Source organism: Scyliorhinus torazame, chromosome 16 (genome assembly GCF_047496885.1).
Source record: "Scyliorhinus torazame isolate Kashiwa2021f chromosome 16, sScyTor2.1, whole genome shotgun sequence".
Classification (NCBI taxonomy): domain Eukaryota; kingdom Metazoa; phylum Chordata; class Chondrichthyes; order Carcharhiniformes; family Scyliorhinidae; genus Scyliorhinus; species Scyliorhinus torazame.
This window is the reverse complement of record NC_092722.1, coordinates 125,009,232-125,034,232: the sequence shown is the minus strand read 5'-3', so window position 1 is coordinate 125,034,232 and position 25,001 is coordinate 125,009,232. Positions and strand designations below refer to the sequence as shown.

The 25,001-nt window shown below is 48.3% G+C and overlaps 1 protein-coding gene across 3 annotated transcripts in view; it reads right to left on the bottom strand.

Moving 5' to 3' along the window:
- Positions 1-13,070: 13,070 nt before the first annotated feature.
- The window catches only part of LOC140393043 (interferon-induced protein with tetratricopeptide repeats 5-like), a 31,300-nt gene continuing 19,369 nt past the window's right edge, over positions 13,071-25,001 (bottom strand). For 2 of the 3 annotated variants that reach the window (XM_072478991.1, XM_072478989.1), the window contains exon 2: positions 13,071-16,211. In XM_072478991.1, coding sequence (XP_072335092.1) covers positions 14,765-16,201 — 1,437 coding nt within the window. In that variant the 5' untranslated portion in view covers positions 16,202-16,211 and the 3' untranslated portion in view covers positions 13,071-14,764. Of the gene's footprint in view, positions 16,212-16,636; positions 16,748-25,001 lie in introns of those variants that run through there. The other variant, XM_072478990.1, reaches the window with a different exon arrangement.

Here is a 25,001-nt window from a genome sequence, read left to right as displayed (position 1 = left end):
CAGCACATTCTCCTTAAACTCAGGCGGTACAACTTCGAATTCGTCTACACCCCGAGTAAGGAGCTCATCGTCGAAGAGTGCACTCTCCCGATCTGTCACCACACCCTGCGACCCAGCGGGCTTCGTGTGCCAAATTGATGCTCGGGTGGCATTCGCCGCATCCAATCTGCCCGCCACGGACGAACGACTCAACCATATTCGTCGTGAGACGGCCAACGATCCCCTGCTCCAACGTGTCATGCACCACCTGACAGACGGGTGGCTCAAGGGCCAATGCCCTCAATTTTATAACATTAAAGATGACCTGGCGGTGGTAGATGGAATTCTACTAAAGCTGGACAGGATCGTCATTCCGCACAGCATGCGGAACCTCGTCCTTGAGCAGCTCCATGAGGGCCACCTGGGAGTGGAGAAATGCCGCCGATGGGCCTGTGAGGCAGTGTACTGGCCTGGAATCAACGAGGACATTGCCAACGCCGTTCTTAACTGCCCAACATGCCAGCGTTTCCAGCCTGCTCAGCCAAGGGAGACCTTGCAACCTCATGTGTTGGTCACGTCCCCCTGGACCAAAATGGGCATCGACCTGTTCCATGCACTTGGCCGGGACTACGTCCTCATAATGGACTATTTCTCAAACTACCTGGAGGTAGTTAGGCTACACGACCTCACCTCAACTGCGGTCATTCGGGCATGCAAGGAAACCTTCGCTCGCCATGGCATCCTGCTCACGGTCATGTCCGACAAGTCAGGAGTGGTCCAGTTTTGCCAAACGATACAACTTCACCCATGTCCCCATTACCCCCAATCCAATGGCAAAGCTGAAAAGGGGGTGCACATTGTCAAACGACTCCTGTGCAAGGCGGCCGATGCAGGATCTAATTTTTACCTTGCCCTGCTTGCTTACAGATCAGTTCCGTTGTCCACCGGCCTGTCACTGGCTCAATTGTTGATCAATCGCACTCTGCGGACGACGGTGCTGGCCATTCATGTCCTGGACTTGGACAACCTTCCAGTCCTTCGTCGAATGCAGTTGTCTCGGGCCCAACACAAATCAGCGTACGACGCCCGCACCACGGATCTCCCTGCTCATGCTTCTGATGACGAGGTCCGTGTCCAACTTCCCGATGGTGGTTGGTCTGCCACCGCTGTGGTGCTCAGACAAGTGGCACCCCGGTCATTTTTGGTTTGTCTACAAGACGGCGCTCTTCTTCGCCGAAATAGGCGGGCACTACGACTCCTTCCTTTCTCGCCACCAGATCATCATGTCCTGCCCTGCCGTCACGACGAACCCGTCACGGACTTTGCAGATCTCCCTATCGCTCTGCCACCCTCTGAGTCTGACACAGTCCCGCCCATTCTAGAACAGGCGGCCCTGACCCACCCTTGAGGCGGTCAACCAGAATTCGGCGCCCACCTCAGAGACTGAATTTATGAACTGCCTGAATTCATGGACTCTTTGAACTCGTGAACTGATTGTTTCGTTACCCTGTTTGATTAAATCACTGGTTTGTACATACTGTTGTTCTAGTTATATTTTGTGTTACATACTGTCCATCTGCACGAGACACCTTCTAATGTACATATCTTATAGTTTCTGTACATAGTCCTGTAAATATGCTCGCATGTGCCACACATAGAACATAGAACATAGAAAATACAGCACAGAACAGGCCCTTCGGCCCACGATTTTGTGCCGAACCTTTGTCCTAGATTAATCATAGATTATCATTGAATTTACAGTGCAGAAGGAGGCCATTCGGCCCTTTGAGTCTGCACCAGCTCTTGGAAAGAGCACACTACCCAAACTCAACACCTCCACCCAACACCAAGGGCAATTTGGACATTAAGGGCAATTTATCATTGGCCAATTCACCTAACCCGCACATCTTTGGACTGTGGGAGGAAACCGGAGCACCCGGAGGAAACCCACGCAGACACGGGGAGGACGTGCAGACTCCGCACAGACAATGACCCAAGCCGGAATCGAACCTGGGACCATGGATCTGTGAAGCAATTGTGCTATCCACAATGCTACCGTGCTGCCCTTGAGAACAAATAAATCTACACTATATCATTTTACCTTAATTCATGTACCTATCCAATAGCTGCTTGAAGGTCCCTAATGTTCCCGACTCAACTACTTCCACAGGCAGTGCATTCCATGCCCCCACTACTCTCTGGGTAAAGAACCTACCTCTGATATCCCTCCTATATCTTCCACCTTTCACCTTAAAGTTATGTCCCCTTGTAATGGTGTGTTCCACCTGGGGAAAAAGTCTCTGACTGTCTACTCTATCTATTCCCCTGATCATCTTATAAACCTCTATCAAGTCGCCCCTCATCCTTCTCCGCTCTAATGAGAAAAGGCCTAGCACCCTCAACCTTTCCTCGTAAGACCTACTCTCCATTCCAGGCAACATCCTGGTAAATCTTCTTTGCACCTTTTCCAGAGCTTCCACATCCTTCCTAAAATGAGGCGACCAGAACTGTACACAGTACTCCAAATGTGGCCTTACCAAAGTTTTGTACAGCTGCATCATCACCTCACGGCTCTTAAATTCAATCCCTCTGTTAATGAACGCGAGCACACCATAGGCCTTCTTCACAGCTCTATCCACTTGAGTGGCAACTTTCAAAGATGTATGAACATAGACCCCAAGGTCTCTCTGCTCCTCCACAATGCCAAGAACTCTACCGTTAACCCTGTATTCCGCATTCATATTTGTCCTTCCAAAATGGACAACCTCACACTTTTCAGGGTTAAACTCCATCTGCCACTTCTCAGCCCAGCTCTGCATCCTATCTATGTCTCTTTGCAGCCGACAACAGCCCTCCTTACTATCCACAACTCCACCAACTCCACCAACTGACCCACCCTTCAACTCCCTCATCCAAGTCATTAATGAAAATGACAAACAGCAGAGGACCCAGAACTGATCCCTGCGGTACACCACTGGTAACTGGGATCCAGGCTGAATATTTGCCATCCACCACCACTCTCTGACTTCTATCGGTTAGCCAGTTCGTTATCCAACTGGCCAAATTTCCCACTATCCCATGCCTCCTTACTTTGTGCAGAAGCCTACCATGGGGAACTTTATCAAATGCCTTACTAAAATCCATGTACACTACATCCACTGCTTTACCTTCATCCACATGCTTGGTCACCTCCTCAAAGAATTCAATAAGATTTGTAAGGCAAGACCTACCCCTCACAAATCCGTGCTGACTATCCCTAATCAAGCAGTGTCTTTCCAGATGCTCAGAAATCCTATCCTTCAGTACCCTTTCCATTACTTTGCCTACCACCGAAGTAAGACTAACTGACCTGTAATTCCCAGGGTTATCCCTAGTTCCTTTTTTGAACAGGGGCACGATATTCGCCACTCTCCAATCCCCTGGTACCACCCCTGTTGACAGTGAGGACGAAAAGATAATTGCCAACGGCTCTGCAATTTCATCTCTTGCTTCCCATAGAATCCTTGGATATATCCCGTCAGGCCCGGGGGACTTGTCTATCCTCAAGTTTTTCAAAATACCCAACACATCTTCCTTCATAACAAGTATTTCTCGAGCTTACCAATCATAGTTAGGAACATTCGCATACTACATTATTTATTGCCACAAACACATTTTTTTTAGAAAAGGGGGGATGTCATAATATACACATCAGTATATGATGGTGCAGAGACACACACTGACTGACACACTGCAAGCCCAATCAACACACACAACACAGCAGCCAATCACCAGTTAGGGCACGGTCACTATAAAGACAGAGGGCATTAGTTTTCCCGCTCATTCGGGATGCAGCCTCTGAGAGAGACAGAGCCCGCAGTCAGTAGCACAAACATCCACCATGTGCTAGCAGTATAGGCTGGTCAGGTTAGGCATAGGTCTTCAGTCAATCTAACATATTGTCGACCAACAGTGCAAGTATGTTTCACAGCTCTTAGTTAAATAAAATAGAGTTGTACTATTACAAGTGTTGGTAGCCTGTCTATGTTACTGCTAAGGTAAACGCAGTCTCCACAGATCCAGAGTACCCAACACATCAGATAGGGAGGGGGTAGGGGGTTAAAGGGGTTACAATGGGGGAGACAAGATGGGTGGAGGAGATCAGCAGTAAGGTGGGGAGGTTGGGTATTATTTATTTGTTATGAGGTGTCCTGTTTGTTCTTATTTTGGTTTTGGTTGTGTTTAATGTATACATAAATTGCCTGAATAAAAATATTTTAAAAAAAGTAACAAGTTCCATTCTAGTTTTGCATACTTGTGTAAGTGTAAATGTAGGTTATAAAAGGTCAAAAAATTGTGGGTTTATCCGTTTAAAAAATACATCTTGTTATCTCCACTTGCATGGGTTTACAACTCACTATAAGAGAAACCCCCTTCTGCTTAAAAATCCAAACAGATTGACAGACTTGATTCTTTACATTCATTAAATAACTGGTTAAACTGAAACATTGAGAACATTCCGTCACCCTTCCAAATTCTTCACAAAATCCATTTGCAGTCAGTCCTGGATTACTAAATCAGGAGAGTCCGTTTTTCCTGTCCTTGCATGTTGTTTACAGGAATCTGGGTGTAAAAGTCTGGAATTTGAATCCACAGACAATGAATGTAATTGGAATTGGGAACTAAATTAAACTCTAGGTATAAAATTAAATATTCCACTTCAGGTTTTCTTTACTACAGTGTCTGCCCACATTTGATACCCGTGCATTTCTAGAACGGACAGAAATTACTTTTGATCATTTAAACGACCCACCTCTCAAAGAGCTGAAAATTGTAACTAAGTAATTAGAGGCGATTGTTTGCCTTAAAGCCATAACACATGCAGTGGTCAGAGAATTAGGTTGCAAACGTCAGGCAAGTGTGACAGCAAAAACAGAATTGCAGAAAGAACGGAGGAAACTAGGGCTTGTGGTAGTCATCACTGATTATATAATAGTTGTAACGATGATTATTAGAGGTAATACGGTAAGGCTCCTGTACTATAGGTACAGGGGTAAATCCCTGCCTGCTGGCTCCGCCCAGTAGGCGGAGTATAAATGTGTGTGCACACCTGAGCTGCTTCCATTCTGATAGCAGCTGCAGGAGGCCACACATCTCTGCTTAATAAAACCTCGATTATTCTCTACTGTCGTCGTAATTGATAGTGCATCAATTTATTAAGCAGAGATATTACAGCGATGGAACTTCATGTCAAGCCTGATCGCCTACAGTTGCACCCCCAAGCAGCCAATGCCACGTTGGTCTTCGACCACTGGCTAGCTTGCTTCGAAAGCTACCTCAGATCAGCGACTGAACAACCCTCGGACGCACAGAAGCTCCAAATCCTGTACTCACGGGTGAGCTCCGATATTTTTCCCCTTATCCGGGATGCACCCGCTTACACTGAAGCAATGGAGCTTCTGAAAGGACATTATATCTGGCCGATCAACAAACTCTACGCCAGGCACCTTCTGTCCCCGAGACAGCAACTCCCCGGTGAGTCATTAGACGATTTCTGGAGTGCCCTGCACATCCTGGCGAGGAACTGCGATTGAAAGGCAGTCTCGGCTGTCGAACATACGGAACTCTTAATTAGCGACGCTTTTGTTACGGGCATGGGGTCGGCGTACATCCGCCAGCATCTATTAGAAGGGAGTACACCCGACCTTGCGGTGACCAGGCAGCTCGCCAACTCGCCAATGGTAGCCTCCCGTAACGTACAGTCATACGCCCCCGACCGCTCGGCGCCCTCATGGACATCGTGGGCCCCACCAGCTATCCCCCCCCAGCCCACCTGCACCATGCGGCAGCCAGCCAACCCCGGGGGGCCCAAATGCTATTTCTGCGGGCAGACCAAACACCCCCGGCAGCGCTACCCGGCGCGGAGTGCAATCTTCAAGACCTATGGAAAGAAGGGACATTTTGCTGCTGTGTGCCAGGCCCGGTCGATCAATGCAGTTTCTAGGCCCAGCATTCCTGCACCCCCCATGTGCGACCCGTGGGCGCCGCCATTTTCGGCCCCGCAACCCACGTGTGGCCCGTGGGCGCCGCCATCTTGTTTGCCTCAGGTCACGTGCGGCACGTGGGCGCTGCCATCTTCGCCCCATCAGGCCTCATGCAACCCATGGCGCCGCCATCTTTAACGCCGCTCGCCACGTGCGCCCCGTGTGCGCTGCCATCTTCCCCGCCTCAAGACCCCTGCTCATCGGGCACCTCATCCGGCCGATCATCGCCTGCCGACCAGCCAGGGGCCTTCCAACACCAGCTACAGCTCGCCTCCATCACGATCGACCAGTCCCGGCCACACAACTTCGCAACCGCGTCGACGATGGTAAAGGTCGATGGGCACAAGACATAATGCCTTCTTGACTCCAGGAGCACAGAGAGCTTCATCCACCCTGATACGGTAAGGCGCTGCTCCCTCGCGGTACACCCCATTAACCAGAGAATCTCCCTGGCCTCCGGATCCCACTCCGTGGAGATCCGGGGGTACTGCACCGCCACCCTCACCATCCAGGGCGTAGAGTTCAGTGGCTTCCGGCTCTACGTCCTCCCCAATCACTGCGCTGCCTTGCTACTCGGCCTGGACTTCCAGTGCAACCTCCAAAGTCTAACCCTGAAATTCGGCAGGCCCTGCCACCCCTTACTGTATGTGGTCTCACAACCCTTAAGGTCGACCCGCCTTCTCTGTTTGCAAACCTCACCCCGGATTGCAAACATGTCGCCACCAGGAGCAGACGGTACAGTGCCCAGGACAGGACCTTCATCAGGGTCCGAGGTCCAGCGGCTGCTGCGGGAAGGCATTATCGAGGCCAGCAACAGCCCCTGGAGAGCCCAAGTGGCAGTTGTGAAAACTGCGGAGAAAAACAGGATGGGCGTTGACGACAGTCAGACCATCAATCGGTACACGCAGCTCCACGCTTACCCCCTCCCACGCATATCTGATATGGTCAATCAGATTGCACAGTACTGGATCTTCTCGACAGTGGACCTGAAATCTGCCTACCAGCAGCTCCCCATTCGCAAGACGGACAGCCCGTACACCGCGTTTGAAGCGGACGGCGGCCTTTACCACTTCCTTAGAGTTCCCTTCGGCGTCACTAATGGGGTCTCGGTCTTTCAACGGGAGATGGACCGAATGGTTGACCGGTATGGACTGCGGGTCACCTTCCCGTACCTGGATAACATCACCATCTGCGGCCACGACCAGCAGGACCACGACGCTAACCTTTCCAAATTTCTCCACACCGCCAAACTCCTCAACCTAACGTACAACAAGGAGAAGTGCGTGTTCAGCACCAACCGCTTCGCCATCCTCGGCTATGTGGTGCAAAATGGAGTTTTAGGGCCCGACCCCGATCACATGCACCCCTTCATGGAACTCCCCCAAGGCCCTCAAACGATGCCTGGGATTCTTCTCATACTACGCCCAGTGGGTCCCTAACTATGCTGACAAGGCCCACCCACTCATTCACTCCACCGTTTTCCCCCTAATGGCCGAGGCACACCAGGCCTTCCACCGTACCAAGGCTGACATCGCCAAGGCCGCAATGCACGCGGTCGATGAGACGCTCCCTTTCCAAGTCGAGAGCGATGCATCAGACATCGCTCTGGCTGCCACCCTCAACCAGGCAGGCAGGCCCATGGCATTCTTTTCACGCACCCTCCATGCCTCCGAAATTTGGGACTCCTCCATCGAGAAGGAGACCCAAGCAATCGTAGAAGCTGTGCGGCATTGGAGGCATTACCCGGCCGGCAGGAGATTCACTCTCCTCACTGACCAACGGTCGGTAGCCTTCATGTTCAATAACACACAGCGGGGCAAGATCAAAATGATAAAAACTTGAGGTGGAGGATCGAGCTCTCCACCTACAATTATGAGATTTTGTATCGCCCCGGTAAGCTCAACAAGTCCCCCGATGCCCTATCCTGAGGTACATGTGCCAGCGCACAAGTGGACCGACTCCGGACCCTACACGACCCAGGGGTCACCCGGTTCTTTCACTTCATCAAGGCCCGCAATCTGCCCTACTCCATTGAGGAGGCCAGGGCTATCACCAGAGACTGCCAGGTCTGCGCGGAGTGCAAACCGCACTTCTACCTGCCAGACCGTGCGCATCTAGTGAAGGCATCCCGCCCCTTTGAATGCCTTAGTGTGGATTTCAAAGGGCCCCTCCCCTCCACCGACCAAAAGACGTACTTCCTTAACGTAGTCGATGAATTCCCAGATTCCCCTTCGCCGTCCCAATCCCCGATATGACGTCTGTCACTGTCATCAAAGCACTCAACACCATCTTCGCCCTGTTCGGTTTCCCCGCCTACATCCACAGCGACCGGGGATCCTCCTTTATGAGTGATGAGCTGCATCAGTACCTGCTCAGCAAGGGCATCGCCTAGAGCAGGACCACCAGCTATAACCCCCGGGGAAACGGACAGGTGGAGCGGGAGAATGGGATGGTCTGGAAGGCCGTTCAGCTGGCCCTATGGTCCAAATATCTCCCAGTCTCCCGCTGACAGGAGGTCCTCCCCGACGCCCTTCACTCCATCTGATCACTACTTTGCACGGCGACTAACGAAACCCCCATGAACGTCTCCTTTCTTTCCCCAGGAAGGCCACCTCTGGGGTTTCGCTCCCAACGTGGCTGGCAGCTCCAGGACCCGTTCTCCTCCGCAAGCACGTGCGGCTCCACAAGGCGGACCGTTGGTCGAGAGGGTACAGCTACTCCATGCGAACCCGCAGTACGCCTATGAAAACCCGACGGCCGCCAAGACGCAGTCTCCCTCAGGGACCTGGCACCAGCTGCCCCCCTGCCCCGGTGCCACCCTTCCCCCCTGCAGCGCACCTCACCACAGCCCCCGCTCCATTGCGATCCGTCCTCCTCTTGGTCCCACCCGGGGATGAAGATGAGGTCTACACGCTCCCGGAGTCATCGGCAACAGAGCCGAAACCTGCATCGCCACCGGGACTGCGGCGCTCACAACGGAGGATCAAGGCACCCGATCGGCTGAATTTGTGAACTTTCCCCAAAATGTTAACCTTAAAATGCATGTAAATAGTTTTCCACCAGCCCCGCTAGACTCTTTTTTAACAGGGGGTGAATGTAGTCGTCGTCACTGTTGTATATATCACATACAAGATGTAATACGGTAAGGCTCCTGTACTACAGGTACGGGGGTAGATCCCTGCCTGCTGGCTCCGCCCAGTAGGCGGAGTATAAATGTGTGTGCTCACCGAACTGCTGCCATTTCGGTAGCAGCTGCAGGAGGCTACACATCTCTGCTTAATAAAGCCTCGATTACACTCTACTCTCGTCTCATCGTAATTGATAGTGCATCAACACGTACTTCCTGAACGTGGTCGATGAGTACTCCCAATTCCCCTTTGCCATCCCATGCTCCGATATGACGTCTGCCACAGTCATTAAAGCACTCAGCAGCATCTTCCCCCTGTTCGGTTTCCCCGCTTACGTCCACAGCGACCGGGGATCCTCCTTTATGAGTGATGAGCTGCGTCAGTTCCTGCTCAGCAAGGGCACTGCCTCGAGCAGGACGACCAGCTACAACCCCCGGGGAAACGGGCAGGTGGAGAGGGAGAATGGGACGTTCTGGAAGGCCATCCTGCTGGCCCTGCCGTCTAAAAATCTCCCGGTCTCCCGCTGGCAGGAGGTCCTCCCCGATGCTCTCCACTCCATTCAATCACTACTCTGCACTGCAACTAATAAAACCCCCCATGAATGTCTCTTTGCCTTCCCCAGGAAGTCCACATCCGGGGTTTCGTTCCCAACATGGCTGGCAGCTTCTGGACCCGTCCTCCTCCGCAAACACCTGCGGATCCACAAGGCTGACCCGTTGGTCGAAAGGGTACAACTACTGTACGCGAACCCGCAGTATGCCTACGTGGAGTACCCCGACGGGCACCACGACACAGTCTCCCTCCGGGACCTGGCACCAGCTGGATCCCCACCCTCGGCCCACCACCCGACACCCCCCCTCCGATTGGCCCGGCGCCACCCACCCTCCCCCAGTGCACCTCACTACAGCCCCTGTCCCAGGACGATCCGTCCTCCCACCAATTCCACCTAGGGATGAAGATGAGGACAACACGCTCCCGGAGTATCAGGCGACCAAGTTGGCGCCTGCATCACCACCGGGACCGAGGCGCTCACAGTGGAGGATCAAGGCACCCGACCGGCTGGATTTGTAAATGACACCAAACTGTAAACTTTAATTTTTCACCAAACTGTAAATTTTTCCACCACCCCGCTGGACTCTTTTTTTAACAGGGGGTAAATATGGTAGTCACCACTGATTGTATAATAGTTGTAATGCTGATTATTAGAGGTAATACGGTAAGGCTCCTGTACTCCTGTACTGCAGGGTAAATCCCTGCCTGCTGGCTCCACCCAGTAGGCGGAGTATAAATGTGTGTGCACACCCAAGTTATTTCCATTCTGGTAGCAGCTGCAGGAGGCCACACATCTCTGCTTAATAAAGCCTCGATTACTCTCTACTCTTGTTTCGTCGTAATTGATAGTGCATCAGGGCTGAAATTCCAAACCAGAGAAAACGAAAGCGACAGATAGGAAAGAGAGAGAGTGAAAGAGTCTTCCGAAGAGGAAAGGAAGAACCAGAGGAGTACTTCTTAACTGGACAGCAAGAAATGGAGAAAGAAGCAGCCACGGCTGGCTAGTAAACTGTTCTCCCACTGCATCCGGGATAGTGCAGAGAGGCTGGAGAGTTAAGCTCTGCAAGAGCAGCCCTGCCCCACAGTCAAAAACATTTGCATGATGGGAGTAGTTCTGCTGAGCAGTCTGTGGGTGGAGCCAGTGGCAGCTGCAGAATCTCCCCATTTCCACAGGCGATCATCCACTTGGGTTGTTATTAACAAACTGGCTGCGAGTTTAGACGACATGTTATCAACATTTGAGGAAGGGAACAGACATTGTTCCGAAACGAATATCTTTCTTTATGCCTGTCTGTCTTGCCGCACCCCTCCCCCTCCCCCAAACAAAAATTCTCTTAAGGCAAGAACATTTTTTAAAAAATGAAGTTAAACTTTGACTCACCTGAAAAGAAAAATAAGCAATGCACAAGCAGGTTACCCAGAGTCTAATGCAGTTTAAGGTCATCTGCGTCTCAAAACAGTATAGCAGAGTGGATGTGATTTTTTTTAATGCTTTCAGGGGATGTTGCTTTGTTACTTAGGCCAGCAATATCATTGTCATTCATAATTGTCCTTGAGATGGTGGGGGTGATCTATCTTCTTGAACAGCTGCAGTCCATGTGGTGTAAGTACACCCAGAGTGCTGAGGGGGGCTAGGAGTTTTGACAGTGAAGGAATGGTGATATATTTCCAAGTTAGGATGGTGTGTGGCTTGGAGGAGAACTTGAAGCTGGAGGTGTTTCTATGCATCTGCTATCTTTGCCCCTCCGGCTGATAGAGATTGAGGGTTTGGAAGGAGCCTTGGTGCGCTGCTGCAGTACATCTTGGATTTGGCACACACGACTGCCATTGTGTGTTGGTAGTGGAGGAAGTGGAAGTTGGAGGTGGTGGATTGGGTGTCAATCAAACAGGCTGCTTTGTCCCAGATGGTGTCGAACCTTGAGTGTTGTTGGAGCTGCACTCAACCGGGCAAGTGAAGAGTATTTCATCACACTCCTGATTTGTGCCTTGTAAATGGTGGACAGATTTTGGGGAGTCTGGAGGTGAGTTACTCACCACAGGATTCCTAGCCTCTGACCTGCTGGGAGTTCAGCTGTTTTGTCCATTTTTGAACTAAGGTTGTAATGAGGCCAGGTGCTGAGTGATCTCAGCGGAACCCAAACTAAGCATTATTGAGCAGGTTGTTTCTAAGTTCATGTCATTTATAATAATAATCTTTATTATTGTCACAAGTAGGCTTACATTAATACTGCAACAAAGTTACTGTGAAAATCCCCCAGTTTCCACACTCTGCCGCCTGTTTGGGTACACTGAGGGAGAGTTTGGAATGTCCAATTCACCTAATAAGCATGTCCTTCGGGACTTGTGGGAGGAAATCCAAGCACCTGGAGGAAACCCACGCAGACACAGGAACAAAGTGCAGTCTCTGCACGGACAGTGACGCAAGCTGGGAATCGAACCCGGGTCCCTGGCGCTGGGAAGCAATAGTGCTAACCAGTGTGTTACTGTGCCATACTGCTCTGTATTTGATGGCAATGTTGATGACCCCACCATTACTTTGCTGATATCATAATTGAGAGGAGGCTGATGGGGTGGTAATTGGCTGGGTTGGATTTGTCATGATTCACGTTGACAGCGCACACCTGGACAACTTTCCACATTACTGGGTAGATGCTAGTATTCCAGCTATACTGGAACAACCTGACTAAGGATATAACTAGTTCTGGAGCACCAGTCTTCAGTACTCTTTGCCAGAATGTTGTCAGTGCAAATGCCTGGGGTTATTCCGTGCTGTCACATGGAGTGAATCGAATTGGCTGAAAACTGGCATCTGTGATGCTAGGGAACTCATAAGAAGGTTGATAAATGGGTATGTCTGTTATTTTTTATTCTCTTAATATTTGTAAATCTGTAATGAAACGAACATTGAAATTTGAGTTTCATTCCTCTGATGTGGAGGTGTCATGATGATGGGAATTGTGACTGACTTATATCAGCCCTTAACCTATCCAGCGAACCAAACTGTTTAAAAATGACTTTTTAAAGACAAGAAAAAACACTGACAAAGATAACTGCCACAATGCGCCTGATGGCTGGTATTGTAACTGGTATTGACCAGTTTTCTGGAAGGGTGCATTCGCTTTGAACGCCACCATGAGCACCGAGTATGCATCGTCAATTCTGCTGCTCCCCAGTGAGTGACAGTCAGCAGCAGTCGGGACCAAAAATGGCACCTGTCAAATAATCAGAGCAATGTTTTCTCTCCTATTTAAGCGTCAGTCAAAACCATCCCCTTTTTAAACATGTTACAATTCTCAGTTCAGAACGGCAGTTAATTAAATAATTAATTCTGAATAGTGACTTCAATTTTAAAAAGAATGATAGAAATCTCAAACCGTATCCTCTTTATTTTAAACCTGGTTTCAACGTTAAATGTGCCACACAGACATGTCCAGTTCATCGTGGTTTGTAAAGGTAAAGTTGGCATAGTCCCAGATGACCAGAGTCTGCTTTCTCCTTTGAGGGGGCGAGCTGACTGGTGGTGATTTAACCTGAGGATCATCACACCTCAGGTGAGGGGCAAGGTTGAGAAGGCAAGCCTCATCATGGTTTGTATCGGCCACTTAAAATGCTGTTTTTAATACCTTTGAATGCCAGCCTGTGGAATCTGAATTTAAGGAACTATCAGGTGTGTACATACAGGAACCTAAAAATACAAACTGTGATTTGCACAAAAACAGCCCATGCCATCTGCAACTGAATACTAGCACAGTACTCTAATGCTCTTTCCCAAGTTCACCTATTAAAGTAATTTCACACAACAGTCCATTCAGCTCGAGGCAGAAAATATCAGTGCAACCATGGAAAAACTGTACATCTGGAACTTGATCTTTTCTTTTCAGATTCCAACAGACTTGTGTTTTTAATATTTTGGATTTCTTATTTGCAATTTTTCATATTTGAGTTGGCAGCAGACCGTAAAGTGGTCAGAAAAAGGAACTGGCTACATTTGCTTTAGTATTTTATCTTTAAACTAAGCATATAATTTCATGGAAATGTAATCTAAACACACCATTTAACAGCAGGCTTGAGGTCCAGTCAAGAACTGAGGGGGGGAGGGGGGGTCGTCACAAAGTATTTTACTGGTTCTTGTTAAGTGAAACCATTTTCAAAGTCCTCAATGTGTCACAGAGATAATGGGCTGGGTACTCCGCCCCGCCGCACCAGGGGCGTCATTCTCCGACCCCCCGCCGGGTCGGAGAATCGCCGGGGGCTGCCGTGAATTCCGCCCCCGCCGGTTGCCGAAGTCTCCGGCACCGGAGATTCGGCGGGGGCGGGAATCACGCCGCGCCGGTTGGCGGGCCCCCCCGCTCGATTCTCACTCGGCTCTCCCGAGTTCGAGAGAGAACATTGGGCAGCATGGCGGCACAGTGATTAGCACTGCTGCTTCACCTTGCCATGGACCCGGGTTCAATTCCAACCTAGAGTAACTGTGTCAAGTTTGCACATTCATCTTGGGTCTGCATGGGTTTCCTCCGGTGCTCCGGTTTTCTCCCACAGTCCAAAGATGTGCAGATTAGGTGGATTGGTCATGATAAATTGTCCCTAGGGATAGGGTGGGGGAGTCTGCCTCTTTCAGAGGGTCGGTGTAGACTAGATGGGCCAAATGGCCTCCTTCTGCACCGCAGAGATTCTATGATTATTTGGAGAACTTGAATCCTATGCAACCTTCAAGAAAGCAGAGAACACGGTAAGGGAGATTGGTTAAAATACCACAACTCTTACCTCTGTGAACCAGGGATGGATGCAAAGCCTCCAGAGGGACATTTAGTGTGATGTAAATTATGTATTTAATTAATAGGCGTGAGGGGGAGATGTAGTACAGAAGGTTAATGTTAAATACATCATCAGTGATGTGAGATCACATGGCAACAGAGCTAGTAATACGTGAAGTCTTGTGCTACACCTGATAGAATATCCAATAAATGTTAAAGTTCACCAATATGCTAGCTTCTCAATCAATGCAAGTGAAGGGTAACAGATGTACCATGTAGAAACGGTTTACAGGTTAAAGTGGTAATCGTTCATACACCCTGCTTAGGTTTAGTTGGGTAGGTCATTGTCGGCCTGGAGAGAAAGGCGTAATTCAAAAATAGCACTTAGATATTCTTCATTGTCAGGATCAAACTCTAAGGCCATTTTAAAGGAGCTGATAGCTTCACATCTCTCACCATCCAGCTGGTGCAGGAACCCAAGAAGACCGTGGATCTTGCTGTCACTTGGATACTTGCGAAGTCGTCTTTGTATTATCTTGTCTAAGTTTTCACGACACAAGCCCCGTGATTTTGAGACATAGTTTATTTTATATCCTTCCAGAAAATGACTGATGGCATTGGATTCTGATTTCCTGTGATGCAGTTCAAATAATCCAGTCTGTAAACGTATTGACTGCTTATCTTCTTGACGAAGATCTTCCAATTTCAGTAGATTTCTGTAAATCTCCTCTGCTTTGTGATATTCTTTATTTTCTGAAAATATGAATGCAAGATCTACCTGTGCATGAGCAAATGGTTCTTTGAGCTCGATCGCTTTTTTAAAATGATATTTGCATAGATTGACCAATTGATCTTTCCATCGAGTGTTTCTCCAGCTTGTACTTTTGAGTTTGTTTCTGTAACACAAACCTATTTGGTGATGTAGGAAGGCAGAGTTTGGGGTAATTTCCAATGCTTTCTTCAACAGTTCAATAGATTTTTCCACAGCTCCTTCTCTTCTCAAAAATTTTGCTGCGTAGCGAAGCACATATGGGAGATCAGGGGATTTGTGCAACGCTTGTTCAACCAATGTGAATGCTTCCTCGTTTTGATTGCAGTCTTGTAGTTTCAGAGCTAACTGCACCATGGCTTCAGTGTGATCTGGATCAAGCTCCAGCACACGTCTAAACTGCTTCATTGATTGAGTGGGTTCACAATTCTCTGGGGTACCAGAAATTATTTCAAGACGAGACAGGGCCGTCGCATAGCCGAGATTCCATTCAATATTATCCGGATCTTCCTCCAGAGCCTTTTTGAAACATTCCTTTGCTTCTTCATAATATTGAGATGAAGAACTCAGCAGTGCCCAACCCTTCTCCCCGTATACTTCAGGTATCATTGCGGTGTACCGAGAGGCATCAGGAAATGGTTTACAGATCCTCTCCAGTTTGTCGAGGTAGGACTGAGCCTCTGTCAGTTGTCCCATGTGATAATATACCCAGGCATAGTTTCCATAGGTGACGATGATTCTTTTATCAAATTCATCTTCATGATTCTCCCTCAGAATCTTTTCAGCTTCCTTTAAGTTTTGAACCGCCTCCTCACAGTTTCCTTGCAGACAGTTTACAAAAGCGAGTTGGTTGTAAAACCTGCCTTGATATTTCACATTCGTCTGAATTGAATCTTCAAATCTTTGCTTCTTGTCGTCCAAGACAATGTTTTCTTTCTGTAGCCCCCACGTGAAGTGACATTGAAGCTGTTCAAGCTTCACTTTCAACGAAACCATCTCTTGGTCACTGCAGGAGAGAAAAACAAACCCATCAAAATCCATCTCGGATTAACTGAACTATTTTCCAGTCCCTCTATCCAGTTTTATTATCTAACAGCTGTTCCTGACTCTAGGACTCAATGATCCTGAAACCTCTGGTCACACAATGATTATCTCAGCAAAACCTCCCAGCAAAATAAAGGGATTTACTTCATAACCTTGTCTGTTCTTCCACTTGTCTCCTTTCTGCTGATTGATGTATCATCTGGTGGACACTTAACCTTCTCACCAAATCAAGCTCCACTCTCAATAAATCCTTCTGTGTATTGTTGCAAGAGAACAAATCTTTCATAGTCCACCTGAACTGCATATTTGATCATTAAAATTAATCAAAACAATAAAAACCGTGATTTGATGGTCCAAAAGAGATACATATCAATGATATATTACTACCTGTAAGAAAAGCAGTTTTGACTTCGCCTCTGATTAAGATGTTCTGTTGAATTTTGTCCGCCTTGTTAGTAAAATATCAGCAGGCATTGTCTAACCTTTTTTGGAGAATTTGTCTCTGATGAAATCAAATAATTGCCACCAGGGCAAATTTTTAGTTGCAAAGGGGCAGCTGTGCATGCATGTGGTTGGTTAACAGTCCAAATTTGCTTGGATGTTTTGAAGACGGCTGAACCCGCTGCCTTCCACATTTCACCAGTGCTGTTTTGGAGGCATACGGGACAGTCCAAAGCAACAGCCGGGTCAGTGACTGAATGATAATAAAGATCAGTTTACTGCAGATGTAATCGTGCACCCTACCTTTAGCTGTTAGCGAATGATTCCCTGAGCTGTGTGGGTGGGGGGAGGAGAAGACGGAGGGGAATTGGCAGGGTGGTTAATTGGACAGGGTGGAAAGCCTTTACACAATGTTCCAGGACAGTTCTCCCTTTCCCTCAGCGATAGGATTTTGTGCACAGGACTTGTGCTGAGAGTTTGCTTTCACTATTTTGCTGGTAATTTCCAGAATTTTGAGGACATGTCTGCCTCTTCAGACTTTTCTCACTTTACTCTATATTTCTGCAGTTTATGTGACTCTATATTTGTAACACTAATTAGGAGCAGCAGCAACAACACAAGCAGCAGCAGGAGGAACAATGTAAACAGCAGCAGTTGCCTTCTCCTCAGCCACAGAGTGGATAAGGATAGAGCTCCTGCTCATCAGAGGAGATTTCCCCCCCCCCCCCCCCCCCCCCCCCCCCCGCTCCACCAATCTGCACAACACAGCGTAAGGACCCTTCCTGTTGATTCCCATATTTCCCATTTCTTTATTTTTGCTGATATCATTTTGATGCACAGATGCTTAATGGGCATAAATCTTTAAGTCGCGCAGGAGAAGTGAGGAACTCAAAGTTACAAAGAAGTACAATGTGCTAGCCTATGGACAGCAGGACTCAGACTTACAGCAAGACTTTTAGGCCCAACAGATCGATGGGACTCGGTTCAGCCATGGTATGCTGATGGAGAAAGTGAGGTCTCATGGGGTTCAGGGTGTACTAGCTAGATGGATAAAGAACTGGCTGGGCAACAGGAGACAGAGAGTAATAGTGGAAGGGAGTTTCTCAAAATGGAGAACTGTGACCAGTAGTGTTCCGCAGGGATCCGTGCTGGGACCACTGTTGTCTGTGATATACATAAATGATCTGGAGGAAAGTATAGGTGGTCTGATTAGCAAGTTTGCAGATGACACTAAGATTGGTGGAGTAGCAGATAGTGAAGTGGATTGTCAGAGAATACAGCAGAATTATAAATAGATTGGAGAGTTGGGCAGAGAAATGGCAGATGGAGTTCATTCAGGGCAAATGCGAGGTAATGCATTTTGGAAGATCCAATTCAAGAGCGAACTATATGGTAAGTGAAAAAGCCGTGGGGAAAATTGATGTACAGAGATCTGGGTGCTCAGGTCCATTGTACCCTGAAGGTGGTTGCGCAGGTCGATATAGTGGTCAAGAAAACATACGGTATGCTTTCGTTCAGCGGAAGGAGTATTGAGTACAAGAGTTGGCATGTCATGTTACAGTTTTTAAGACTTTGGTTCGGCCACATTTGGAATACTGCGTACAGTTCTGGTCGCCACATTGCCAAAAAGGATGTGGATGCGTTGGAGAAGGTGCAGAGGAGGCTCACCAGGATGTTGCCTGGTATGGAGGGCGCGAGCTATGAAGAGAGGTTGAGTAGATTAGGATTATTTTCATTAGAAAGACGGAGGTTGAGGGGGGACCCCATTGAGGTCTACAAAATCATGAGAGGTATAGACAGGGTGGATAGCAAGAGTTCAATGTGAGAGGGGAAAGTTTAAGGGAGATATGCGTGAAAAGTTCTTTACGCATAAGGTGGTGGGTGCCTGGAACGCATTGCCGGCGGAGGTGCTAGAGGCAAGCATGACAGCGTCATTTAAGATGTTTAGAGGGGTATCTAAGATCGTAGAGTACTATATTTAGCTTTCGCATTTCTATTAGAAATCTAATGCTAGATAGTTAGCAGTAACTTTGAAATTTTTTTGTATATAAAAAATTTTTTTTTTTTATTTTTATTTTAATTTTAATTAATTGACGCAATGTCAGTTAGAGGGGTGCAGTGCTTTGACTGTGAGATGTGGCAGGTCCGGGAGGCTTCCAGCGTCCCGGATGGCTTCATCTGCAGAAAGTGCACCCAACTGGAGCTCCTCACAGACCGCATGGTTCGGTTGGAGCAGCAATTGGATGCACTTAGGAGCATGCAGGTGGCGGAAAGCGTCTTAGATCGCAGTTATATAAATTTGGTCACACCCAAGGTGCAGGCAGAGAAATGGGTGACCACCAGAAAGGGCAGGCAGTCAGTGCAGGAATCCCCTGTGGTTGTCCCCCTCTCGAACAGGTATACCCCTTTGGATACTGTCGGGGGGGGATAGCCTATCAGGGGAAAACAGCAGCAGCCAGAGCAGTGGCACCACGGCTGGCTCTGATGTTCAGAAGGGAGGGTCAAAGCGCAGAAGAGCAATAGTCATAGGGGACTCTATAGTCAGGGGCACAGATAGGCGCTTGTGGACGTGAAAGAGACTCCAGGATGGTATGTTGCCTCCCTGGTGCCAGGGTCCAGGATGTCTCCGAACGGGTAGAGGGCATCCTGAAGGGGGAGGGCAAACAGGCAGAGGTCGTTGTACATATTGGTACTAACGACATAGGCAGGAAGGGGCATGAGGTCCTGCAGCAGGAGTTCAGGGAGCTAGGCAGAAAGTTAAAAGACAGGACCTCTAGGGTTGTAATCTTGGGATTACTCCCTGTGCCACGTGCCAGTGAGGCTAGAAATAGGAAGATAGAGCAGCTAAACACGTGGCTAAACAGCTGGTGTAGGAGGGAGGGTTTCGGTTATCTGGACCACTGGGAGCTCTTCCGGGGCAGGTGTGACCTATATAAGAAGGACGGGTTGCATCTAAACCTGAGAGGCATAAATATCCTGGCCGCGAGGTTTGCTAGTGTCACACGGGAGGGTTTAAGCTAGTATGGCAGGGGGGTGGGCACGGGAGCAATAGGTCAGAAGGTGAGAGCATTGAGGGAGAACTAGGGAATAGGGACAGTGGGGCTCTGAGGCAGAGCAGACAGGGAGAAGTTGCTGAACACAGCGGGTCTGGTGGCCTGAAGTGCATATGTTTTAATGCAAGAAATGTTACGGGTAAGGCAGATGAACTTAGAGCTTGGATTAGTACTTGGAACTATGATGTTGTTGCCATTACAGAGACCTGGTTGAGGGAAGGGCAGGATTGGCAGCTAAACGCTCCAGGATTTAGATGTTTCAGGCGGGATAGAGGGGGATGTAAAAGGGGAGGCGGAGTTGCGCTACTGGTTCGGGAGAATATCACCGCTGTACTGCGGGATGACACCTCAGAGGGAAGTGAGGCTATATGGGTAGCGATCAGGAATAAGAAGGGTGCAGTCACAATGTTGGGGGTTTACTACAGGCCTCCCAACAGCCAGCGGGAGATAGAGGAGCAGATAAGTAGACAGATTTTGGAAAAGAGTAAAAACAACAGGGTTGTGGTGATGGGAGACTTCAACTTGCCCAATATTGACTGGGACTCACTTAGTGCCAGGGGCTTAGACGGGGCGGAGTTTGTAAGGAGCATCCAGGAGGGCTTCTTAAAACAATATGTAGACAGTCCAACTAGGGAAGGGGCGGTACTGGACCTGGTATTGGGGAATGAGCCCGGTCAGGTGGTAGATGTTTCAGTAGGGGAGCATTTCGGTAACAGTGACCACAATTCAGTAAGTTTTAAAGTACTGGTGGACAAGGATAAGAGTGGTCCTAGGATGAATGTGCTAAATTGGGGGAAGGCTAATTATAACAATATTAGGCGGGAACTGAAGAACATAGATTGGGGGCGGATGTTTGAGGGCAAATCAACATCTGACATGTGGGAGGCTTTCAAATGTCAGTTGAAAGGAATTCAGGACCGGCATGTTCCTGTGAGGAAGAAGGATAAATACGGCAATTTTCGGGAACCTTGGATAACGAGAGATATTGTAGGCCTCGTCAAAAAGAAAAAGGAGGCATTTGTAAGGGCTAAAAGGCTGGGAACAGACGAAGCCTGCGTGGAATATAAGGAAAGTAGGAAGGAACTTAAGCAAGGAGTCAGGAGGGCTAGAAGGGGTCACGATAAGTCATTGGCAAATAGGGTTAAGGAAAATCCCAAGGCTTTTTACACATACATAAAAAGCAAGAGGGTAGCCAGGGAAAGGGTTGGCCCACTGAAGGATAGGCAAGGGAATCTATGTGTGGAGCCAGAGGAAATGGGCGAGGTACTAAATGAATACTTTGCATCAGTATTCACCAAAGAGAAGACATTTTTAGATGTTGAGTCTGGAGAAGGGGGTGTAGATAGCCTGGGTCGCATTGAGATCCAAAAAGACGAGGTGTTGGGTATCTTAAAAAATATTAAGGTAGATAAGTCCCCAGGGCCTGATGGGATCTACCCCAGAATACTGAAGGACGCTGGAGAGGAAATTGCTGAGACTTTGACAGAAATCTTTGGATCCTCACTGTCTTCCGGTGATGTCCCGGAGGACTGGAGAATAGCCAATGTTGTTCCTCTGTTTAAGAAGGGTAGCAAGGATAATCCAAGGAACTACAGGCCGGTGAGCCTTACTTCAGTGGTAGGGAAATTACTGGAGAGAATTCTTTGAGACAGGATATACTCCCATTTGGAAGCAAATGGACGTATTAGTGAGAGGCAGCATGGTTTTGTGAAGGAGAGGTCGTGTCTCACTAACTTGATAGAGTTTTTCGAGGAGGTCACTAAGATGATTGATGCAGGTAGGGCAGTGGATGTTGTCTATATGGACTTCAGTAAGGCCTTTGACAAGGTCCCTCATGGTAGACTAGTACAAAAGGTGAAGTTACACGGGATCAGGGGTGAGCTGGCAAGGTGGATACAGAACTGGCTAGGTCATAGAAGGCAGAGAGTAGCAATGGAAGGATGCTTTTCTAATTGGAGGGCTGTGACCAGTGGTGTTCCACAGGGATCAGTGCTGGGACCTTTGCTCTTTGTAGTATAGAAAAATGATTTGGAGGAAAATGTAACTGGTCTGATTAGTAAGTTTGCAGACGACACAAAGGTTGGTGGAATTGCGGATAGCGATGAGGACTGTCAGAGGATACAGCAGGATTTAGATTGTTTGGAGACTTGGGCGGAGAGATGGCAGATGGAGTTTAATCCGGACAAATGTGAGGTAATGCATTTTGGAAGGTCTAATGCAGGTAGGGAATATACAGTGAATGGTAGAACCCTCAAGAGTATTGAAAGTCAAAGAGATCTAGGAGTACAGGTCCACAGGTCATTGAAAGGGGCAACACAGGTGGAGAAGGTAGTCAAGAAGGCATACGGCATGCTTGCCTTCATTGGCCGGGGCATTGAGTATAAGAATTGGCAAGTCATGTTGCAGCTGTATAGAACCTTAGTTAGGCCACACTTGGAGTATAGTGTTCAATTCTGGTCGCCACACTACCAGAAGGATGTGGAGGCTTTAGAGAGGGTGCAGAAGAGATTTACCAGAATGTTGCCTGGTATGGAGGGCATTAGCTATGAGTGAGGAGCGGTTGAATAAACTCGGTTTGTTCTCACTGGAACGAAGGAGGTTGAGGGAGACCTGATAGAGGTCTACAAAATTATGAGGGGCATAGACAGAGTGGATAGTCAGAGGCTTTTCCCCAGGGTAGAGGGGTCAATTACTAGGGGGCATAGGTTTAAGATGAGAGGGGCAAGGTTTAGAGTAGATGTACGAGGCAAGTTTTTTTACGCAGAGGGTAGTGGGTGCCTGGAACTCGCTACCGGAGGAGGTGGTGGAAGCAGGGACGATAGTGACATTTAAGGGGCATCTTGACAAATACATGAATAGGATGGGAATAGAGGGATACGGACCCAGGAAGTGTAGAAGATTGTAGTTTAGTCGGTCAGCATGGTCGGCACGGGCTTGGAGGGCCGAAGGGCCTGTTCCTGTGCTGTACATTTCTTTGTTCTTTGTTCTAGACAGATACATGAATGGACAGGAAGCAGAGGGATACAGATCCTTAAAAACAGTTTTAGATAGAGAATCTGGATCGTCGCAGGCTTGGAGGGCCGAAGGGCCTGTTCCTGTGCTGTAAATGTTCTTTGTTCTTTGATTGGTTGGCTGGTGGCCAATGAATTGGCCAAAACACCATATGCTGCCTGGTAACAGGCAGTGATTGGATCCTATCCAAGTGGGATGATTTTTCAGAGAACAAAGAAAAGCACAGTTGCCTCCTGGATGCTCAAGAGGAAAGAACCTTCTCTCTCTCTATCTCTCTTTCTCCAGAAAAGCTGAATAGCTGCACAGAGACCTGAATTAATCTACAGTGAAAGTCATTACCAATTGGAAGCAGAAACCTCGAACTGTAAGTCTAATTTGAAGGAAGGTGGGCTAGATAGGAGTTAGGAGGTTCATGAGGTCACAGAGTGAGGGGTCTTGATGAAGACACAGAGTGAGGAGGGGGGGTTGATGAGGTCATGGCGTGGGGAGGGGGCTGATGAGGTCACAGCGTGGGGAGAGGGCTGATGAGGTCACAGCATGGAGAGGGTGGGCTGATGAGGTCACAGCGCAGCGAGGGGGGTTGATGAGGTCACAGCGTGGGGAGGTGGGTTGATGAGGTCACAGCATGGAGAGGGTGGGTTGATGAGGTCACAGCATGGCTAGGGGGGGTTGATGAGGTCAGTGTGGGGGCGAGGGGTTGATGAGGTCATGATACTGGTGCCTGAGATGTGTAAAAGGTGCAATTGGATTTGTTTATTGTCACGTGTACCGAGGTACACATTTTTCACTGTACCTCGGTACACGTGATAATAAACAAATCCAATCCAATCCAATCCAATTCTCTCAGGCACTATTTTACACTCAGTAACAAGGTGAACTGTGTAACGTGGCACAGATAAAACTCCTGCAGTCTATAGTTTTACCCTGATGATTATGTTGTGTTAATACTAATCCTGCTCAGAATGAGGGGAATAGCATGTTCAGACATTCGACTTAAGAGCAAATGATGTGAAGCTCCATCTGGGACTATGACTGAGCAGTTCTCAGTCAGAATGACCCCTAAACATGTAACAGTGCTGGATTAGATAGAGAGACAACAGACAAATGGTGTCACCTTTGGATGTTCCGGAGAACCAAAATCACTTGAGTCATTGCTGATTTACAGCGTACATAACACTGGTGAGAGTCCGGCCTGATTTTAATCATTGCAAGATTTTATGGGCCTGTCAGCAGCTGGCATTGTCACAGTGGGATGGGAAAATTTAGAGAGCAGCAAGGCTGCTGGCAGGTCTGGAAAATCCCAGGATTCTGTAGCTCAAAGTTGCCTAAACAGGAAATAAACATGATAATGCTTTCCTGGTTGTGTAGTTCAGTTATTTCCATTTCATTAAAAATGTTATCAAAGGATTACTATTAGAGCAGGAAACAGCTTTCAAATGACCATCAAAAAAATGGAGCAATCCATTACCGTAATCCAGTGTTTTTCAAACTTTTTTTCTGGGGTTCCATTTTTACCAACCTGCCAACCTTCGGGACCCAACCCAGCCGACCTTCGCGACCCATCCGGCCGACCTTCGCAGCCGACGCCGGCTGACCTGCGTGACCCACCATTTTCTCTTACCTTGTTTGCTGCTGACAAAAAAATGGTTGTGGGTCCCTTTGGCCCTCGTACACGCTCCTCCAATTAAACCTGTTGGGTAAAGGTGAAGCCTTCCGGTGTCGGTAAGTATGGAGTCTCCATCTGTCCAAATTTCTGCATTTTTTTCCTGTAAAATTTTTTCCTCCTGACACCCACCCACTACCCATCCGCGGGTCGCACCCCTGAGTTTGACTATGCCTGCCATAATCCATCTGTTGCCGTATCCAATTGTTTCTCGATAGTTTTATCAAGCTATCAGATTTCTGCTTTACAATATTGTTAGTATGTGCTTTCAACCACTTTGGAGAGGGTCTGCGATCAGACAGGGTCGATGGGAATCTAGAGGATACAGTGAGAAGGTCAAACTATTTCCAGGCTAATTTTTTTTTTCCCATTTCTAATTAAGGGGCAATTTTGTGAGGCCAAACCACACACTCTGCACATCTTTGGGTTCTGGGGGTGAGACCCATACAGACACGGGGAGAATGTACAAATTCCACACGGACTGTGACCCGGGACCAGGGTTGAATCCGCGGCACCGTGCTGTGTGGTTAGCACTGCTGCCGCAACAACGACAAAATAAACAATGTACACGAGTCTATAAACA